The following is a 20,273-nucleotide window of genomic DNA, read 5'->3' as shown; positions in this document are numbered from 1 at the left end:
CACTCTAACCTCTTTTTTTTTTTTTTTTTTCCCTTCCCCTCCCCCCATGGGTTTCCGTTAAGTTTCTCAGGATCCACATAGGAGTGAAAACATATGGTATCTGTCTTTCTCTGTATGGCTTATTTCACTTAGCATCACACTCTCCAGTTCCATCCACGTTGCTACAAAGGGCCAGATTTCGTTCTTTCTCATTGCCACGTAGTACTCCATTGTGTATAGAAACCACAATTTCTTGATCCATTCATCAGTTGATGGACATTTAGGCTCTTTCCATAGTTTGGCTATTGTTGAGAGTGCTGCTATAAACACTGGGGTACAAGTGCCCCTATGCATCAATACTCCTGTATCCCTTGGGTAAATTCCTAGCAGTGCTATTGCTGGGTCATAGGGTAGATCTATTTTTAATTTTTTGAGGAACCTCTGCACTGTTTTCCAGAGTGGCTTCCTGGTGCATGTTTCTTGAAGAAACACCTCTGGAGGAAGACAGGGTGTGCATCATCACGTGGGTGTAAGAAATGAACGTTGGAAAGAACTCAGAAGACCGACCTGGGTTTTCATCCTGGTTCTGTGGCTCTGTTGTCTCATTTCTAAAAGGGGAGCATTGGATTGGATCATCTCTAATGCTCTCTTTTTAAAAAAATTATGGTAGGGGCATGGGTGGCTCAGTCGGTTAAGCGTCTGACTCTTGGTTTCAGTTCAGGTCCTGTTCTCACGGTTCGTGTGATTGAGCCCCAAGTTGGGCTCTGCACTGACAGCGTGGGGCCTGCTTGGAATTCTCTCTCTCTCCTCCTTTCCCTGTCCCTCCCTTGCTTTCTGTCTCTCTCAAAAGTAAATAAATAAACATTAAAAATTATGGCAAAATACATCTAACGTAAAATTTACGATCTTAACCATCTCTAAGTGTACAGCTGAGTATCGTGAAGTGTATTCATAGTGTTTGTGCAAACGTCCTTCAGGTCTCTTTTTACCTCACGAAACTGAAACCGTCCCCATTAAACAGCTCTCTGTTCTCCTCCCCTGGCCCCTGGCAACCCCCTTCTACTGTCCGTTTCTGTGAATCGGACTACGCCATAAGTGGAATCGTACAGTACTTGGCTTTTTTGTGTCTGGCTTATGTCACGTAGCATGATGTCCTCAAGGTACATTGGTGTTGTAGCATGTGACGGAACTCCCTTCCTTTCTAAAGCTGGATAATATTCCGTGGTGCGTCTACGCCATATTTTCTTTACCCACTCCAGTGCTACTTTCAGATCGAAACTTTCGAATTTTCGGTGATCCTCATCTGCCAGCCGAAGCTGTGGAGCAGGCAGTGTGGCCGAGGGGTGGGCAGCAGGTTAAGGGTGAAAGCCGGGTAGCATGTCCGGTTCTCAGGCGGGTGCTGCTTCTCCAAGGGCGGGCTGTTGTCCTGGCCAACGGTGGCATTTAGAGCGTGTGGAAGATGCAGTGAGTCTATACCTGCTGGCTTATGATAACCCGGCTTTGGTTCAGCACAGGTAGAGAAATGGCTTAAGTGTTCCAGCACTTTTTAGGGTTTTTTTCCCCCCAAAAAGTCTGTATTTTATCAAGATTAAGTGACGTGTCACTGGATCCCGAGGCATAACAAATGAGTCCATAATAAGTATGGGGTTCTTCTCCACTCAGTGGTATTTCTATTCTTGAGACAAAGATCGTTTCAGGAAATGCTGCCAAAGGTAGACACTCTCCTGTGTTTTGCTCTGTCTCCTCCCTGTCTCTTGTCATGGTCCCTTTGGCGTTTTGAGAGGATACATCTCTGTGTGGCTGTATCTTGGCTTTTAAACTGTTCCCGGTTTTGTTGGCAAAGGCTTACAAGTACGTTTCTTGTTGCAGTCTGTGAAGAAAATTGAAGGATGTCTGCCGCTGTCCAATTGTTATAATTATAGCAAATGGCAGTCGAAAGCAGAAAAGGGCAATTAGAGAGAAAATTCCTTCCTGTCTGCTGGAGAAGACAAGGAAAATGGCAGATTTAGCTGCTTACGCTTTGCACTTTGTCAGAGAAATATTTTTTTTAATGTTTGAGAGAGAGAGAGAGAGAGAGAGAGAGAGAGAGAGAGAGAGTGTGTGTGTGTGTGTGTGTGTGTTGGGGGAGCAGGGGAGGGGCAGAGAGAGTGGGAGAAAGAATCCCAAGCATGCTCCCCGCCGTCAGCGCGGAGCCTGATGTGGGGCTCCATTTCATGAGCCATGAGATCATGACCTGAGCTGAAATCAAGAGTCCGACACTTAACCGACTGAGCCACCCAGGAGCCCCACCAGAGAAATCTTTCAGGAACCCCTCCCCTGATCTACCTGGGATCGGGAACAGGTATTTCTTTGCTCACGTCCAGATTTCTATGTCCAGAGCTCTGCTCTAAGAAGCCCCTTCCGTGCTCCTGAAGTCTCATGAACCAAAGGCTGAGTGCCTCCTGGGGCCTTGCTTAGGCCCCCGGTGCTGCTCCTCAGGTGGGAGAGAACATGGCGGTGATGTTCTGGATGACAGTATGTCTGAGCCCACGAGATGATAAGTACCATAATTAGTGGAGGTCCTCTTCATGGGAAACACACACTCGCGGCATCGATACGGTCTCCGTTTGGTTTGCCATGCTTTTGACTTTACGGGGTTTTAAGTGAACTCTCCCAAGACCAGTGGGAACCAGTTAAGTGTTAGCTCCATTTGACACAGAAGGCGAGAGGCCCAGTGACTTGCCCAAAATCACGTAGGAAAGGGGTAGCCCCGTAGGAGGCTCCCACCAGGATGCAGAAGTACGTCGTTGCTGTTCCCTCCCTCCTAAGTTTTCGTCTGTTTCGTTAGGGAGCATTGTCAAGCTCTCGTCGTCCGCGTCGTCCCCAAATGTTGCTGCGTGCCGTTCATATGTATTTGGTGTTTTGCTAGCTATGGTATACGACGAGACTTACCTGACTTACCTTTTTCTCTTTTGTCTAAAATACAGAATTTGGAGAAAGGTGGTATCTCAAGGAAGAGTGACGTAGGTAAGTAATGACTTTTTTTTTTTTTTTTTTTTTAACTTATGAGTATGTGCCCAGGTACGTTTCTTATAAATTATATTTCAGTGAAGTGAATTTCTCCTTCTGATTTTATTTATGAGGTGAAGATCGCTGTGCAAATGTTCTGGTCTCTCCCGAAGACACGGGGAGAACACTTTTCAGATTGACATAGTGGCTCATGATTTGTATTGGAAACGACAACTCGTATGTTAGATTTGATGTCCTTGGCCACCATTTGGTGAGTTTCCAATGAGGGCAGACGGCTATGCGTGGTGGCGGCTGTGGGGGCCGCGGAGGTGAGCAGGGCACAGTGTCTGATGTGAGAGGCCCGCTGACCTCGGCCTGGAGCCAGAGTCACTTGTTGACGGGCAGACACTGTTTCCCCTACAGGTTAGCTTGCCAATCACTTTTGTCAAACCCATCCCGAGAACCCTGGCGCAGAAGCAGCGACTTGTGACTTTGTGGACACCCCTACACTTCCATCCCGGCCCGTGTTCACCCTATTTTGTCCTCCCTTTCAGGATATTGTAAGCATCTTCAAAAATGTAACCACGACATCAGTTTTTTCTTCTTCTTCTCCCTCCTCCTCCTCCTCCTCCTCCTCCTCCTCCTCCTCCTCCTTCTTCTTCTTCAGCTGTGAGAAATATGCCTCAGTGTGAGAGCATAAGACTGATGTCTGCATGTTGGGTCTCTTCCCAAAGGGTGTGAACTTTGTCGACGTCAGTCATCCCAGGGTAGGCCATGGAGACCTACAAGGTGGGCCTTGGACAGGAGGGGAAGGGTACACTTTCCTCTCTAGGCCTGCCTTGTGTGGGGCTGGGCTCTGCAGGGTCTAGATGGCAGGAGAGGCTCCCCGGGTGGAAGGGGCAGGATGGCCTATACTGGGGCCCGGGCATGCAAGGGACCACGGGGGCATGGGTCGGAGACTTCCGCTCTGAGACTGCATATTTAAGGAACGACGTTGGGTCATTGCCTTTTCTTCTTTGTATCACGACACCCTGTATGGCTCAGCCACTCCTCCCCACGTGGAGATGTTCTGTCAGCTGTCAACCCTTGTGGGTGGGGCATTGGTTTATTCTATGGTAGCTGATAGGGCTCCTTATAGAAAATGGTTATTAAATGAACTAATGATGCTAGTCTGGAACATGGGCTTGAAAGTGCCAAGGGGAAGTTGCCTGGATAAGTAAGTCAACATCCTTGCTCTGACAAGTGGTCAAATCTAGTGATGCGTACCTTGGTATCAGCATGTCCGAACAAGACCCAGGAGGCTTATTTGCCCACAGGGTTAACATGGGTCTGCAGGCCCCGGGTGGGGGGCCTACAAAAGCAGTCCTCCCAGAAGGATCAGAGTCGCGGCCGACTCCCAGGGCCTCCTCCCAGGGCAAGGAGGCCTGCTTTCTGTTTGGGCTCACTGCCTCGTCAGTAGATTCATGGGCGAATGTCGTTCTCACCAAGTAAAACACAATTGGAGTGGCTCTGCACGTGTGTGTGTGTGTGTGTGTGTGTGTGTGTGTGTGTGTGCGCGCGTGCGTGCCTGCGTATTTAAGGTCTCTAGCGCTTTCGCTTTTATCAGAAGAACCCCACGCTATTTCCTGTCACGATGAAATCCGTGTTTCTAGATGACGTCTGACCAGGAAAGACTGGCGCTTCGTAGAGCGGTTGGCACGCTATAGGTGCTCAGCAGCTGAAGAATAGAGAACCTTTGTTTGCTTTTTCTTCGAAGAATGTTTCTCCCTCAGGGATCTTCTCTGACCACCTCCTTGGTTCTGTCACCTTTCCTTAATGCTCTGCAGCTCACCCTTGGTCTCAGAACCGCAACGGTCCTTTCCTAGCCTTGACTGGCTTCCTTTTCTTCCTTTCTAGACCACTATGCCCCTCATTATTGTCAGGCACTTAGTGGGCAACCCGTTTCTTCTGCCATCCCGGAGGAGAGCAAGGGCAGTCCGTCTTGAGTTGTGACGGTGTTTGCTGATGGCAGATGGCAGTGAGTTCAGAGAAGTTCAAGGGAAGTGATGAGGAACTAGTAGGATTGTCTTACTTAGCTCCACTGACTGGGCAGTGGGAGCTCAGGAGTCAGTGGGGGCAGCACAGGCAGAGAAGACGGCGGCCAAGGTGGGCCCTGGGGTCTGGACTCAGCCAGAATGTGACCCAGTTTGGGGGGCTTAGGATCTCTGTCAGCAAAATATTTCTTTTTTTTTTTTTTTTTTTTTTTTTTAATTTTTTTTTTCAACGTTTTTTATTTATTTTTGGGACAGAGAGAGACAGAGCATGAACGGGGGAGGGGCAGAGAGAGAGGGAGACACAGAATCGGAAGCAGGCTCCAGGCTCTGAGCCGTCAGTCCAGAGCCTGACGCGGGGCTCGAACTCACGGACCGGACCGCGAGATCGTGACCTGGCTGAAGTCGGACGCTTAACCGACTGCGCCACCCAGGCGCCCCAGCAAAATATTTCTTGCAGCTGCTGTAAAGAACATCAGTAAATTAAGTGTACAAGTGATTTTCAGCACCTAACTGTGCTAGCCTGTTTGTTTGTTTGTTTGTTTGCTTGTTTTTCCCGGAATGGAGGTGGGGCTGAATGGCGTGTCATTGATTTTCTGTCATTCATTATTAACAGGGCTTTAGGAACTGGGTTGGGTAGACCCTTACTTTTTTGTCTCCTCACTAGTAACTGCCCCATGTACATCCGACTTCCTAGCCATACCTGTTACTGTGTTCAGGGCCATAATTCCCCTTGCTGTCCCCTCTGTCGGGAAGGTCCTCCCATCCCTTCTTGGGGCATCCCCAGGACACAGTGTCCCTGTCCCTTCTTCTGGGAAGGCCCCACTCTCTGGGATCCCGGATGGCTCTGTGGCCCTTCCCCAGTTTGAAAGCTGCTAATCTCTAGCTCCACCCTCTTAGTGTGGCACTTGTCCTTCATGCTCAGATCTGGCTGAGCCAGCCTCCCTCTCTGGACCCAGCTTCCCTCTCTAACTTTATCGTGGACTGTTCCCTTCATCTTCTTCTCAGAAATGCTTGACAGATTCACCTACTCCTGATGCTGCAGAGATAAGGCGGGCCGTGGGCTCTGTGATAACCCCACTTCCTTCTCTGCCACTGGTCTGCTACCCTCTGTGCCCGAGTCTGCAGAAAATCGCTGCATTTTATTTATTTATTTTAAATTTAAAAACATTTTTTAAAATTATTTTCTTATTTTGAGAAAGAGTGCAAGCGGGGGCGGGAGGGGGGGAGGGGAGAGAGAGAGAGAGAGAGAGAGAGAGAGAGAGAGAGAGAGAGAGAGAATCCCAAGCAGTTTCCAGACGGTCAGTGCACAGAGCCTGACACGGGGCTTGAACCCGTGAAACCGTCAGATCATGACTTGAGCTGAAGTTGGATGGTTAGCCGACTGAGCCACCCAGGTGCTCTGAAAATTGCTGCATTTTAAAGGGAACTCAGGAAAGGGCCCTTTCCAGGAGCTCTGCTTGCACATGTTCCCCCTCTGTGCTCCCTCAGTTTTGCACTTGGCTCCATATTGGAATGGCTGCCTTCTGCCTTCTGCACTAGACTCAGGCCCGGATGTGATGGGACTGTGCTTGCTCACCTCTGTGTGCCAGAGCCTTGCACTCAGCACAGGCTTCGAGATGTTTGCTGGGTGAGTGCACCTAGCGTGCGTGATCAAGGCATGAGCAAAAGGAAGGTGATGGTTTCTTAGATGCAGAAAAAACAAATACAGCTCATAGCACACGACTCGGGCATAAGCAGAGGGGAATAACTCCCTTTTTTTCTTCTTGCAAAGCCTCTTCTCCACATGGAGGAACTGTTGTCTTTGTGGGAACAGTGGGAGTTTTGCTGATCTGGTAGAAGAAATGGCAGGAGTTGATTACTGCAGGATTAACGTTTTGGCAGATGGATTTGCTCTTTTAAAACCTCTGTTATGAATTATCGTGAACATACAGGAAGCTACAAAGAGTAATACAGTGATATCCAGGTAGTTACCACCTAGTTTAAGGAATAGAATACTCCTAACACAGCTGAAGCTTTTTTACTATTATCTTGATATGGTGTTTATAGCATTCTCATGGAATCTTTTATATTTTTACATCATACATGATATATATGCATCCATATAGTATATATCCATCTTCTATATATTTGTGTGTATCTTTTCACAAACGATTGATTTATATAGTTGTGCCTTTGTGGCTTTTTTTTTTTTTTTCAGTCTATACGACTCATCTATAATATCCATCTGGATCGATGCAGTTTTTATTGCTGTATAGTATTCTAATTTGTGTATCTTGTTAGCGGGTTTTGAGTTGCCTCAAACTTTTTCCTTTTACACCGTCCTGCTGTGAGCTCTCCTGTCCTATATCCTTGTTTTTACACCTATGCAAGTTTCTCAAGGATGATTAGTAGGAGTGGAGTTTCTGGGTCATTGGGAATGTGCATCTTCAGCTCTATTAAATTTTGCAAAAATCATTCTCTGAAGTTTATTCCATTTTTAACAAAAGCAAGCCTTGATCACCCCTTTTTTGATATGTCACTTACATTAATGTTTCAGATATAGTAGATTGAAAATTACATTTCAGTTGAAATATAAGACACCCGTTTAGGGCTTATCTGTGTGTCCTATTTATAGAGCCAAGAAGCTGATTTGAAATAGAGGTAGGTATGTGGAATGTTCATATGTATATAAATTCCTAAAGGAAAAGAATTAGGTCATATTCAGTAGGTTGTTGAGCATTTCCTTTTAAATTTTTTATTGAGTCTTAACCAAAGAGCATTTTGGCTTATTTTTAGGATCTAGATGGCTCATTGTGGAGCTATTTGTTGTATGAATATCGGAGTGAGTGAATAAATGAGTGGAACTATAGAACTGAACAGAAGAGCAATAAAATATAATGGAATAAAATTAAAACCAGATTATGTCCCTGAGTCGAGCTGTTAAAGGGAAAGGCACATGGCGGGGGTCAGGTCACCACGTTCGTTGCTGTAAACCTGGCTGGAGGCAGCAGTTTACGTGAAGTCTGCCTTCTGCCAACACACGATGGCCGTTTCTATGTGTTGCTTTATTGCAAGCTCAGGACCTCATGTGCTTCTCCGCCGTGGGGACTGAGCAACCCTCTTCACTGGCAAGACCTCCGATAGTCGTCCCGGGTCAGGTGGGCCTAGCGTGCGAGGTTTCCTACTTTGCTAGCCGTTGCAAGAAAGTTGGCCGCCCTGAGGTGAGTCTCTAGACGGCTGGCAAATATTTCCAGTGTTGTTGGAGACGGACTTTTATGCCACGCTTCTTGCCAACGCCCTGCTGCTGTGGAATTGTGGCTGTTTTCCTGGAGATAACACTTCATTCGGGCTAGGTGCCTCGTGAAGCGGGGTAGAGATTATTGAGGTATTTATTTGCAAGCTCTTGTGAGCTCATGGGACAGGAGCAGCCACTGGTGAATGTCACCTTGAAGAGTCATCCAGAATATTCTTGAGGTAGTGCGTACGTCTGCGAGGGCTGCCGAATCGAGGTACCGCCAGTTGTGTGGCTTAAACAGCAGAAATCCGCCTCACAGTTTCAAAGGGTAGAAGTCTCCGATCAAGGGGCGGGCAGGGGTTGCTTTGTTCTGAGGAACTTTCTCCTCGGCTTGTAGATCGCTGTCTTCTCCCTGTGGCTTTGTATCCTCTTCCTTCCGTGCGTCTGTGTCCACATTTTCTCTTTTCACCAAATATGATCGGGTGAGCACCTCCACTAACGACCTCACTTTACCTCGATTACCTTTGTGAAGACCTGGGTCCAAATAAGGTCACATTCTGAGGTCCTGGGCATCAGGACTCCAGCATACACAGTTTGGGAGACACGCTTCAACCCATAACAGCGACAGTACAATGGAGGATGATGTGGAAATTTTTGGAAGGCTCGTGGCAGACAAGAGTCTCAGCTGCTGGGGAGGCTAGTGTTCTAGACATTCTCATACTTTCTCACATTCATAGTCATTCTTTGGACAGATGCAGGCGCAGACTCACGGTTTGTTACCACGGGTTTGATCTAGGACAGCGAACTCATTTACCCGCTCACTTCTTTTTTTTTTTTTTTTAACCTGCTCACTTCTAAGGGAGGATGTTTCAGAGATCATTGTAAAAAGAGATTTTGTCACTGTGATTACATTTAAATCGATTTTCCCCCCCTAAGAGTTTATAGCCTGAAGGCTTGCCTTATTTTTGAGTTTATTTCAGTTGCTGAAAAATAAATACCTGAAAAAAAAATTTTTTTTTCCTTTGGTTCTAGATTTAAAAGGAATTGTATTTGTCATCCAGAGTCAAAGTAATTCTTTTCATGCAAAGAGAGCAGAACAGTTAAAACAAAGCATCTTAAAGCAAGCGGCAAATCTTACACAGGTAGGTAGCAATGACTGGGATGTCTGCTCCTTACTTCTTTGTTGATACATTTGTGTTTTCCAAAGTACTCCATCTGTAGAGAATTAGTTTCATTCAGATGAAAATAACTTGTCTGACTTGTTTTGCCTATTTTATATTGACTGGTGTTTAAAATGCCCTAGTTAATTCCTAATGCTCCAAGCATCATCTTGTAAATTTTTCTGATTTTGTTAAATTTAAGAGACTTATGTAATTGTGTAGGACAGTTGTGGTTTTGCCATATAGTGTGAGAAAAAGAAGGGGAAGGAGTAACATTTTAAAAGCAGGGCTTAAAATAGCAGAGATAATTAATGTTCAAAATTTTAGTACCAGGTTCTAAGGCAATTTTCATGTCGAAGTAACATTTTCATTAACCTTAGTGTGATGTTTCCTCCGTGAGTCTCTTAATCTCTTTTTTTAATTGGATATCATTAATTGAGCCTTTGAGTTGATTTGTAATGTAATATCCAAGAAGGATTAAGAAGAGAAAGATCGACCCATGCAGGTACATTTTAATAATATTTAAAATAGGCATGAACTGAATCTAAAGCTGTTATGAGTAATGCTGGCAGGTTGAGTAAAGGAAGACCTACCTTCTTCTCTTCCCACAGAGGTGCTTTCTTCTTTAGCCGAGCAAAAAAAAAGAAAAAAAGATTCCTCCAAGCCTACTCGCCACACTGCATTACCATGGCCTTCAAGACAGAAGTGCTTGTCTGTAGATAAATGCCATCCCTCAGCTCTCTCGGCATCGCTTTGACGGGAAATGTGCTTTCTCTCTGTTGGTGGGTGCTGGGATAAATAAAGGATTGGAAATATCAATGGAAAAATTAGCAGCCTTAATGGGATTCAAGGCAGAGACGCTGCTGAGAATAAGGTTTAGTTGTGCTTAATCTTTAAATGTTTTACGTGTACAAGTCATCCAACCTCCCAGCATCCTTGTGAGGATGGGTCCTTTGTTTCCCTACTTGGAGCATTGTACCTTCTCGAGGGAGACAAAGCCTTACGTGCCCAAAGCAGATTTTTTTTTTTTTTTTTTTTTGGTAACTGGTTATAGGAGCAGCTTGATGCATTTAAAATTCTTCCTTGTCTGGAAACCCGACTTTTGGAGATTTTCTTCTACTAAACCTTGTCTGATTTCATCAGAGAGGCAGACGTGCGGCAACCTCGACTGGTCTTCCGTTCGCTCTGGTAAAGGCACTAGTGGGGAATCGGTAGCCTGAATAATCCCTCACTTGGGTCCGGGCAGGCGTTAATGGAATTTTGCTCAGTCGGGCCTTGGCAGTTACCCCAGATCGTGGAAGCAGGGATGACATCAGGACAGAGTTATGTGTGGCTTACTCATATATGAATTAAGAGCATGTGTATCCCTACGTGCCCGTAGGTGTCCTTGCTCTCAGAAATACCTTCCCTCTTACAGAGGCAGAGTCATGTGGTTTGGATTCTGTGTCTCCCCCATTTACTCCAGGTGACTCGGCTTTTGCTTCCTCCGTCGCACCTTAAACCTAGAGGGCAGGTCAACATATGGCAGTTGAATCGAATCCAGAGGAAATTGAACAAATTAAGGTTAAAACTTACTTTAAGTAGATTATGTTACCCATTTGAACATTTTTTTGTTAATTCTTAAATTGATAGTGGTCAAAACCCCTCTCCTATTAACTAGAATACCTATTTGACCTCTCCCAGTGGAACCAGAGTGTAGGGAAATGAGTAAAAAGAAATTGAGTCTGAGTTGGGGCTAGGGAAATGTGATCTCATGGGTGGGTGAGTCTTTGAGGGACCACGTGGAAAAGAAGAAGAAAATTCACCGGACTGCTTTAACACAGACAACATGGCCATGACTTAAGGAAGGTGGAGATGCACTTCCCCTCACGAATGGTTGACTTAGTGGGTGGGCTGGGGGTGGGCAGCTCAGCTCCAGATTCCTTCTGTTTTCTTATTTTCCCATGGGGCTGAGGTGTCTTGTCCTCCCTGGCATGGTTGGAACTGGTTTACCCCCACTACATTCACATTCCAGGGTGTGGAGGACAACCGGTTTCCTTTTAGGGATGTGACCGTGAAGTTGTACACATCATTTCCCCTGCAGACCGTTGTCCAGGACATAATCACATGGCACACTGAGGCTGGAAAGGGTAATATCTAGTCGGTGGCCTTTGGATCCACTCAGGACTCAAGGAGCTCTAATCACTAAAAGGAAGAAGAGACAAAGTGACATCTCCGCTAAAGTCAGGATTTTGTTTACACATCAAGGACTCGCATTCCAGCATCGTGCCTACAGCTGGCAGTACTCCGTCCTACGCTTAAAAGTTGTAAGAGCCCGTGTTAAGTGTTCTTACCACAGCATGATAAAAACAAGTAAATGAAAAATTAGGTACTAGTGTGGTTAAGGAGGGGGAGAGGGAGCCGGGAGGCTTTCTCTGTCGACAGCCAGGTCAAGGCAGCAGCGTGTTGTGCAGGAGGTGGGCAGTGTGGGTGCCAACCTGGAAGGTCAGGTAGGGACCTGACCACAGAGGAGCTGTGTGTCCTGTTAAGGACCCAGACCTTTCTCAGGACTTCTCAGGACCTCTCAGGACGCCCTCTGGGCATTTGAGAAGTGTTTCTTAGAGATCCAAGACATGGCAGTACACGCAGGAGGAGCCCGTAGTCACTGTTACTGAAAGCACCCCCCCCCCCCCCCCCCCCCCCCCGCCCGGGGCAAACATGACTGGTAGGGAGAGCCATTAGGCTCAACCCGTTGGCTCTGCGTTTAAAGCCGTCACTCTGGTGGTTGTGAGGAAGGCAGCTGAGCAGACCCAAGACCGGGGCAAGGAGCCTAATCTAAGCTAACGTGGCCCGAAATGGGGGTGTAGACCGCTGCTGGTGCTTTGTCACAGGCAGTTTGGGAAGTGCCGGGCCGGGGGTGAGGAGTGGAGCTGGGGGGAGTGGGGGCAGTTGGGGGTGATTTGAAGCCACACCCGGGGAGTTTGGGCGAAGGCCTCAGGAGGCGTCAGGACCAGTGCCCCGCTAGGTCTGGTGTGGAGGGACGGGGCTACCATCTGAGGTGGAGGATGGGATTGGCAGGTTTGCAGGGTGCAGATGACTTCTGGTTGCTATAGATGAAGTCTCAGGTGGAGGTGTCAGCTGCCCGAGCCTGGATTTTGTTCGCTTTAAACTCAGGAGAAACCTTTGACCCGAAGGTGGTGGATTTGGAATCGGGAACGTACCCAGGTAGTAGCTGAAAGCCCGAAGGTGCTGCTTTCAGGGGAGCAGTGGGAGCCTGGGAAAAACCAGGATCTGGGGGCCTGGCAGAGTGGGAGCAGTTTCTGGGGAGACAGAAGGAGTGCGTGAAACACAGAAGGTGCGTTGTCTGAGGTCAGGGAACCTGAAGGAATAGCCTTTCAAACAGTGATCAATACTACCCTGTTCCCAAGACAGAGCTTGTAATTGAGGGTCTCAAAACGTCCATTTCACTGGGTTCGTCTTGTGCGCCTGTCCTGCCTGCGCACTTACCTCGGGAGGCATCCACACCCAGAGTGCTTTGCCGTCGCAGACGCTGTTGTTATTGTTATTCTTCATTGTGGTAAGAAAAAAAAAATAACATAAAATTTGCCCGCAAACGTTTTTAAGTACTGTAAAGTACATTCACGCTGTGTAACCAACTTCCAGAACTTTTGTCTTTCCAACGGAAACTTCATACCCATTAAACAACAATTGTACATTTCCTTTTCCCTCACCTCTTGGCAACCACCTACTTCCGCTTTGTCTCTGTGAATCTGACTGCTCTATGTACCTCCTATAAGTGGCATCTCACAGTATTTGTCTTTTTTTTTTTTTTTTTTTTTTTTTTTTTTACCGGCTTATTGTACTTAATGTGGTAATGTTGTCAAGAGGTTCATCCATGTTGTAGCCTGTGACAGGGCCTCCTCCCTTTTAAGTTGCAGGCTGCACGCTCGGTGCGGAGCCCGACTTGGGGCTTGACCTCACGACTGTGAGATCACGAACTGAGCCAAAATCAGGAGTCAGGTGCTCGACCGACTGAGCCCCCCGGGTGCCCCTGCCTCCTTTTTAAGGCGGAATATTATTATTGTTACTTTGACAGCCTCTCCTCCGTGTCTTCTCTGGTAACCTTGGTCTACCATGACGGCTGTTTTCATCCACGGGCACTACTTTCGGGGGTGCTCTTTTGGTATTCCGCATGGGCTCCCCCGCAGTGCCCTTTCTCCTCTTGGGCATCTGTCCTGCCTTCAGAATCTGGAGGGAGGCAAGACCTCTGTACCTCTTCTTGTCTCCCCCTGCGGCACCTAGCGAAATGCCACACACCCACAGTGTTAGGAACGGTTATTTTCACGGATACGTTTTTCTCAGCTTTTAAAGCTTAGAAAGCAGTTCCATTTCACTGAAGTATATACCTCTTCTAGCACTCTAATTTATGCTTGTGTTTTCAGTTTGCTTATACTTAATTTTTATTGTCCTTTACGTTTACAGTTTGCAGTTTAGACATGTTTAGTAGGTGCCTTCGATTGCCACTAGGTGGCAATGTTGGTTTTACGTTTAAAGACCCGTAATTAAGCAACATCATTAAGCAAACCCTTCTTTTCCAGCATTTGATTTCTGTGATAATAAATGGAGTCTAGACTAAAGCAATAAAGAAGCTTCCCTTTAATTGTAAGGTAGTCTATTTTTCTTATTCTGAAACTCTTTCCTAGGATGGAAGTCAGCTACGAATACTGAGGTAGTTTTGACAAAACTTTTAACACTTGGATTTAGTTTGCTCCTAAGATCCAGCCTTTTCGTAGCTGAAATGGCCAGAAAGATTTTAGAGTCTGCAACTGGACCTGATATTGGTTCATTTTTTCTCCTTATAGGGTTTTTTTTTTTTTTTTTTTTTGCCATATATGTGATTAAAAGCTGAATTTTATTTCAACGTTTTTTATTTTTGGGACAGAGAGAGACAGAGCATGAACGGGGGAGGGGCAGAGAGAGAGGGAGACACAGAATCAGAAACAGGCTCCAGGCTCTCAGCCATCAGCCCAGAGCCTGGCGCGGGGCTCGAACTCACGGAGCGCGAGATCGTGACCTGGCTGAAGTCGGACGCTTAACCGACTGCGCCACCCAGGCGCCCCAAAAGCTGAATTTTAAAGATCCAAAGACTTGTTGACAGCTAACATAGGGTCTACAGACAATACTTGGGGCAATGGCGAGCTTGCCTGATCTAGAACTACATGAACACTGAGCAATAAGGTTAAATTCAGAGAATTAAATGTTGAGATGCACAAAACATGGGGGGTGGGGCAAAGCCCCTTTAAGAGGCAGGTATGGTTCCCTGCTTAAAATTGAGCTGGGACTTGTTCTTCGAAATTGACATATTCCTGAGAAAGAATTGACGGCTAATTCATCCGCCATGGGAGGGGAGAAAAGGAGAGTCTAAGACAGAGGTTGTCAGGACCTCCCCAGCACTGTGATGGGGAGCTGGCTTGCTCCTTCGTGGAGGGGTCAGTCCCACGGTTTGGCAGGCGTGCGCCGTGCCTCTAACTGAACAGCATGTCTGGGGCCCTCGTGTCACTTGGGATCTGGACCGTGCAGTGTTCAGGTTCCCCAGAGATTTGCCCACCATGAGCATTCACAAAAGTTGCTTGCCGAGGGAGGGATCAACAGTAAGTTTTATCATTTGAATATTTATCTGATAGCCCAAAATATCTATTCCTCCCACACTACCAGATGTCTAGAACTGCTGTTTATTCATTACTCTTGTCAGGTTGTACTTGACTGCAAAATCTGCCAAAAATTAAGGTGCAAAAATTTAATGGTTCCTGTGATTATGCATCTGCTTCTAGCTGTTCTCTTTGCTTTGGCAAGTCATTACCTGCGCCTGTTTTGCCTCAAGGGGCTAAAATGAGGTCTTATTAAAAACACAAACATTTTTCATTCATCTAAATGTGAAGATAAAACCAGGAGCCTAAACTAACTTTCCGTCTGAAACTTAGTGCTGTATGGGAGGTTGCGGCTAAAATAATTCGAGTCGTTGTGGGTTATCATTCCCGTCTCCAGTGTTGACGCTTACGATGCAGCTTATCATGGCTCTGTGGTTTATAGCTATGTGTTTCTCCTAATCGCTGAGACTGCAGACTTCACCAAGTGCTCGTCTCTGAGCAGAGTGCCGTTCTTGATTGCCGTGGAGGGAAGGGTTCCAAAAGGTACGCTAGCTCTTTGCGGCACTTACGAGGTAGATGGTACCTGTTTCCTGGTAGAAGCGACTGTATCATTAAGTAGGTAAGAGAAGTCCAAGATAAGCATTTAAAAATATCTGACAACTAGGGGCGCCTGGGTGGCGCAGTCGGTTAAGCGTCCGACTTCAGCCAGGTCACGATCTCGCGGTCCGTGAGTTCGAGCCCCGCGTCGGGCTCTGGGCCGACGGCTCGGAGCCTGGAGCCTGTTTCCGATTCTGTGTCTCCCTCTCTCTCTGCCCCTCCCCGTTCATGCTCTGTCTCTCTCTGTCCCCAAAAAAATAAAAAAAAAAAAAATAAAAAAGTTGAAAAAAAAATTAAAAAAAAAAAAATATCTGGCAACTATTAATTGGACATCTGTGGTTGTATTGGGTACTTACGAATGTAACAGGACATCTCTAGACAATACGCAGGGCCCTTTAGACGGCCCGTTTGAGGCCATCAAAGCCGTAGAGCAGTATGTAAAAAGCACACGTTAATAATGTTTTCCTTGTACACGTGAAGCCTGAGAGGACAAAGATGGAAGGTGTGTCAAGTCACGTGAGAGGAAGGTGAGAAAGGGGAAAGTGAGCCGGAGGGATGTCCGTGCAGAGCACGGAAGCTGGAACTGGAAGACAAAGACAACTTGTCAGGAAGGCTTACTTTTATTTATTTATTTATTTATTTATTTATTTATTTATTTATTTAAATTTTTTTTTTTTCAACGTTTTTTATTTATTTTTGGGACAGAGAGAGACAGAGCATGAACTGGGGAGGGGCAGAGAGAGAGGGAGACACAGAATCGGAAACAGGCTCCAGGCTCCGAGCCGTCGGCCCAGAGCCCGACGCGGGGCTCGAACTCACGGACTGCGAGATCGTGACCTGGCTGAAGTCGGACGCTTAACTGACTGCGCCACCCAGGCGCCCCAGGAAGGCTTACTTTTAGTGTTATTATTTTTAAAGTGTATTTATTTTGAGAGCGAGAGAGAGGAAAAAAAAGCGTGAGTGGGGGAGGGGCAGAGAGAGAGGGAGAAAGAGAGACTCTGAAGCAGGCTCCTCACTGTCAGCGCAGAGCCCGATGTGAGGCTCCCTCCCCCCCGCACCACGAGATCATGACCTGAGCCAACGTGGGACGCCTTACCCACTGAGCCTCGCTGGCGCCCCAGGAGGGCTTACTTTTAAGATGCCAGGTGGCAGCTGGGATTTTTGGAGCAGTTTGGGTGATGCGAAAAGATGTGTTCACAGGGGGACGTGTAGCGAGTGGTCTTTTTAGATTGGAAATAAAGTCAGTGAGAAGGGGGATGTGGTTGAATAGGGGGTTCCTAAATGCAGATCTGTAGATACGAGGGTACAGACTCTGAAGAAGTGCTCTTTTCTTTCCTTAGATTTTTTTTTTCCTCCCTGCATTACAGATGGAAGGATAATGTGAAGTTACCCAAAGGTTGGCTCTTTAAAGAGGTGCACAGTCAAAAAGCCACGTGGAGGTGAGGCTGACAGAAACCCATACGGAGAGTCTGTGCAACAGTCTGTGAATCGGGAAGTTAATTAATCAGGAAATCTCTTAATCAGGAGACGAAACCAGTATTTCCTGTTAAATGCCTACTATGTGCATAGCATCTGTGTTGTGTGTGTGTTATGATTTGACTTCTGTTTTTTGAACCTAAGAAACTTCCTTTTTGAATGGACATTTGTGTGAAAATACTTGTGGGTGTGCACGCGCGCGCGCACACACACACACACACCCACACACACACACACACACACACATTTGTTTACTTGAAGTGGGAACATATCCTAGCCTCTGATGAAGACACTCTGGGAGTATCTTGTGTTTATGTTTTGGTGGAGAGGCGGTCCTCTGAAAGTCATCTTTTCCCTTCTGGGACCTGGGATCCAGGAAACCCAGGGGATCCTGGACCATGATCATTTTTACAGTAGCCTCAGAAGCCTTAGGTGTTAACACTTGCCTAAAGTTACAGAAACCAGTATTGTTCTCCGAAGGAATTTTCAAAATAAGATTAGATTGGAAACAATAAAGGACAGAATACAAAGCATCATCATGGCGTTTTTAGTAGGTTCTAGTAAAACGAAGATTCAGACACTGCTTTGAAGACTGTGAAGTGTGAGCTCAGCCACACATAGCACAGGGCAAGGGTCGTGCTTGGTTGGGGAACCACTTTGAGTGGGGAGTGGGGAAGTCAGCCCCTGTAGGGGTGAGTGCAGGAGACAGGGGAGTCCCGAGTTCTCGCTGAGACAAATATGGGCAGAAGTACAGGTACATTATTTTTCTGTTTTTAAGGCAACCCGCAGATACAGAAAAGAAAGTTCAGAGGTGGGACACGCTTATGAGTTTTTTCTGGGGGTGGGGTGGGGGAATGTTGAAGCTGTATACGTTACATTTGGCAGATGCTGGGTTATATTTTCTGCTTTGGGACAAATGGAGCCGAAGCAGCTGCTTAGAAACCTCTCTGCTCTCCCCACCCCCAACTAAATGGCTTTCGAAAAGAACAGACCCTTCTAATTTTATTGCCTTCTTTTACCGTACAAACTTTATTTAAAACCTGGATGAATCTCAACCTGAATGAATACATGATATCTTTTCCTTGTTCGTGGAAAGTTTTGTAAGTCACTATTTTCTTTTTTTTAATAATTTTTTTAATGTTTATTTCCGAAGGAGAGAGAGACAGAGCATGAGTGGAGGAGGGACAGAGAGAGAGAGACAGACAGACAGAATCTGAAGCAGGCTCCAGGCTCTGCGCTGTCAGCACAGAGCCTGACGCGGGGCTCGAACCCACAAACCGTGAGATCATGACCTGAGCCGAAGTCGGACGCTCAACCGACTGAGCCACCCAGGTGCCCCTGTAGGTCACTATTTTCTTGAGGAGAGTTAGTCTCTTTGGTTCATTAGTTTAGAAAAACCTCATTTTCGTGAGATAAGGCAGGAAAGCCAGAGCAAAACCTCTCATAGATCAGTGTGAGGAAGTTTGAGTACAACGGTTTTGCGTTTCCTGCTTTTAGAAATGTTTTTATTGCCCAGGAGACAGCATGAGGTCCTTCATTGAAAGGCTAGCTTTGGGAGTGTCACTGGCTACCACTAAAGTTCTCTTTTGAGGAGAGAGCGGCTGGATGCTTAATTACCTACTAAAGGTTCATTTCTTGTACTAACTGATAGGTGGTAAGACATCACATTAATTATTAAACTGGAGACTTTATGACGTTGCCGTCGAGTAAGAATTTATTCATCCGTTCATTTACTGAATCCTCATTGAAAACTTACTTTAAGCCAGGACCTGGGCAAGACGCCCCAGGAAAAAATAGGACAGTGAGACTCACATTGCCTCAGGGGCAGTTCCTGAGCAGCTATGAATTCATAGCACTGTGGAGGAGGCCGTGTTGGGAGCATCTGTCTCCTTTTGGCTGCGTAGCATCTGAACCCCTTCCCTGTCTTGGAGAACACTGTCCCGTGTGCATCCGGTGGGAGCCCGGGGCTTGGCCCAGCAAGAACATCAGAGGCCAGATGCCGGGTCTCCCCAGCTCAGGGGAGGGCAGCCCGTGATGGAGTGTGGCCAGTCAGATGTGGCCACGCGGGACTGAGTCTGGAGCCAGGGGCCCACAGTCGGTCGCTTTAGAGCTCGCTGACTTGGTAGTGACGTTGGTACACAGTGGCTAGAGCTGTACGGTGGGGACCAAGTTAAGGGCCAGCACCTGCAAGGGTGCAGAGAAGCTAAGTGCTGCTTGGGGACGGGGTGCTAGAGGTGGGCGATGCCGAGCAGGATGGCCTCTTGTGGGTGAGTCGGTGTAGACGGCAGGCCTGTGCCCCCTGCAAGCCCCACCTCCCGGAGGCTCATTCTAGTAGGGGAGACGCTGCATGTGGCCCTGTGAAGCAGCAGCGGTACCACACTCCCAGAACACCGGCAAGGAGGCCCCCGGCCCCGCCTGGAAATGTCAGCGAAGGCTTTGTTGTGGCATTTGAACTGAGCCTCGAACACAGTGAAGAGTTTGCTAGACTCCTGCCTGCAGCAACGGGGGGGAGGGGTGGGGGGGGTGGTAATCGTGGGTCTCACCGGGTGTCCGGGAAAGAGGGAATAAAAGGAAAAGGGAGCCCCTCTGGGAGCTAACGCGTGAGTTTATGTTTAGCGAGGTGGGGTTGCAGGGACTGGTGAGATCTCCGATACGATACGTGGGGCTGGGGTCTGGGTACCAGATGGAGACAAGAGCTGGGCAGCGCAGCAGTGAGCACAGCCAACTTTCCCTGAGCGCACTCTCTCTCTCAAAATAAATAAACTTAAAGAAAAAGAACAGTGCTTGGCACATAGTAGTTGTGCAACAAATATTGTAAAATCAATGTTTATATTAACCATCACGTGCACAGCACGTGCCAAATGTGTGGCATGTATTAACTTCCTTGGTACCCAGGACCGTGGCTGTCCCCACACGAATGATGAGATAACAGAGTCACAGACAGGGCAAACAAGTTGCTCAAGGTTGCACGTCTCAGAGGAGCCAGAGCAAGAACTCTGATGCAAGTACCTTGGCTCTAGAAATCAGGTCCTTAAATACTCAGCTGTACTGCCTTTCGTGAATGAATGATTAGTTAACACAGATTTATTTGAGCTATAAAAATGTATTTAGTAATGTATTTCAAAATAAAGAGTTAATAAAAATAAATTTTATAAATAACGAGGTAATATTTTTCTCTTGTGAGGAAAAGATAGCGATT

At 46.9% G+C, this 20,273-nt stretch overlaps 1 protein-coding gene across 3 annotated transcripts in view; it reads left to right on the top strand.

The window, feature by feature from the left end:
* Positions 1 to 20,273, top strand: part of B3GLCT (beta 3-glucosyltransferase) — a 108,009-nt gene that overhangs the window by 12,232 nt on the left and 75,504 nt on the right. The window contains exons 2-4 of one of the 3 annotated variants that reach the window (XM_058688189.1): positions 2,946 to 2,985; positions 3,102 to 3,238; positions 9,247 to 9,356. Coding sequence is in view for 1 of the 3 variants with exons in the window: in XM_058688178.1 (XP_058544161.1) it covers positions 2,946 to 2,985; positions 9,247 to 9,356 (150 nt within the window). In the remaining 2 variants the exon portion in view is untranslated. The remainder of the gene's footprint in view (positions 1 to 2,945; positions 2,986 to 3,101; positions 3,239 to 9,246; positions 9,357 to 20,273) is intronic. The other 2 variants (XM_058688178.1, XM_058688196.1) reach the window with 2 other exon arrangements.

The sequence above is a fragment of the Neofelis nebulosa genome, chromosome 1 (genome assembly GCF_028018385.1).
Source record: "Neofelis nebulosa isolate mNeoNeb1 chromosome 1, mNeoNeb1.pri, whole genome shotgun sequence".
Lineage (NCBI taxonomy): Eukaryota > Metazoa > Chordata > Mammalia > Carnivora > Felidae > Neofelis > Neofelis nebulosa.
The sequence above is the reverse complement of the archived record's forward strand: the minus strand, read 5'-3'. Positions and strand labels throughout refer to the sequence as shown.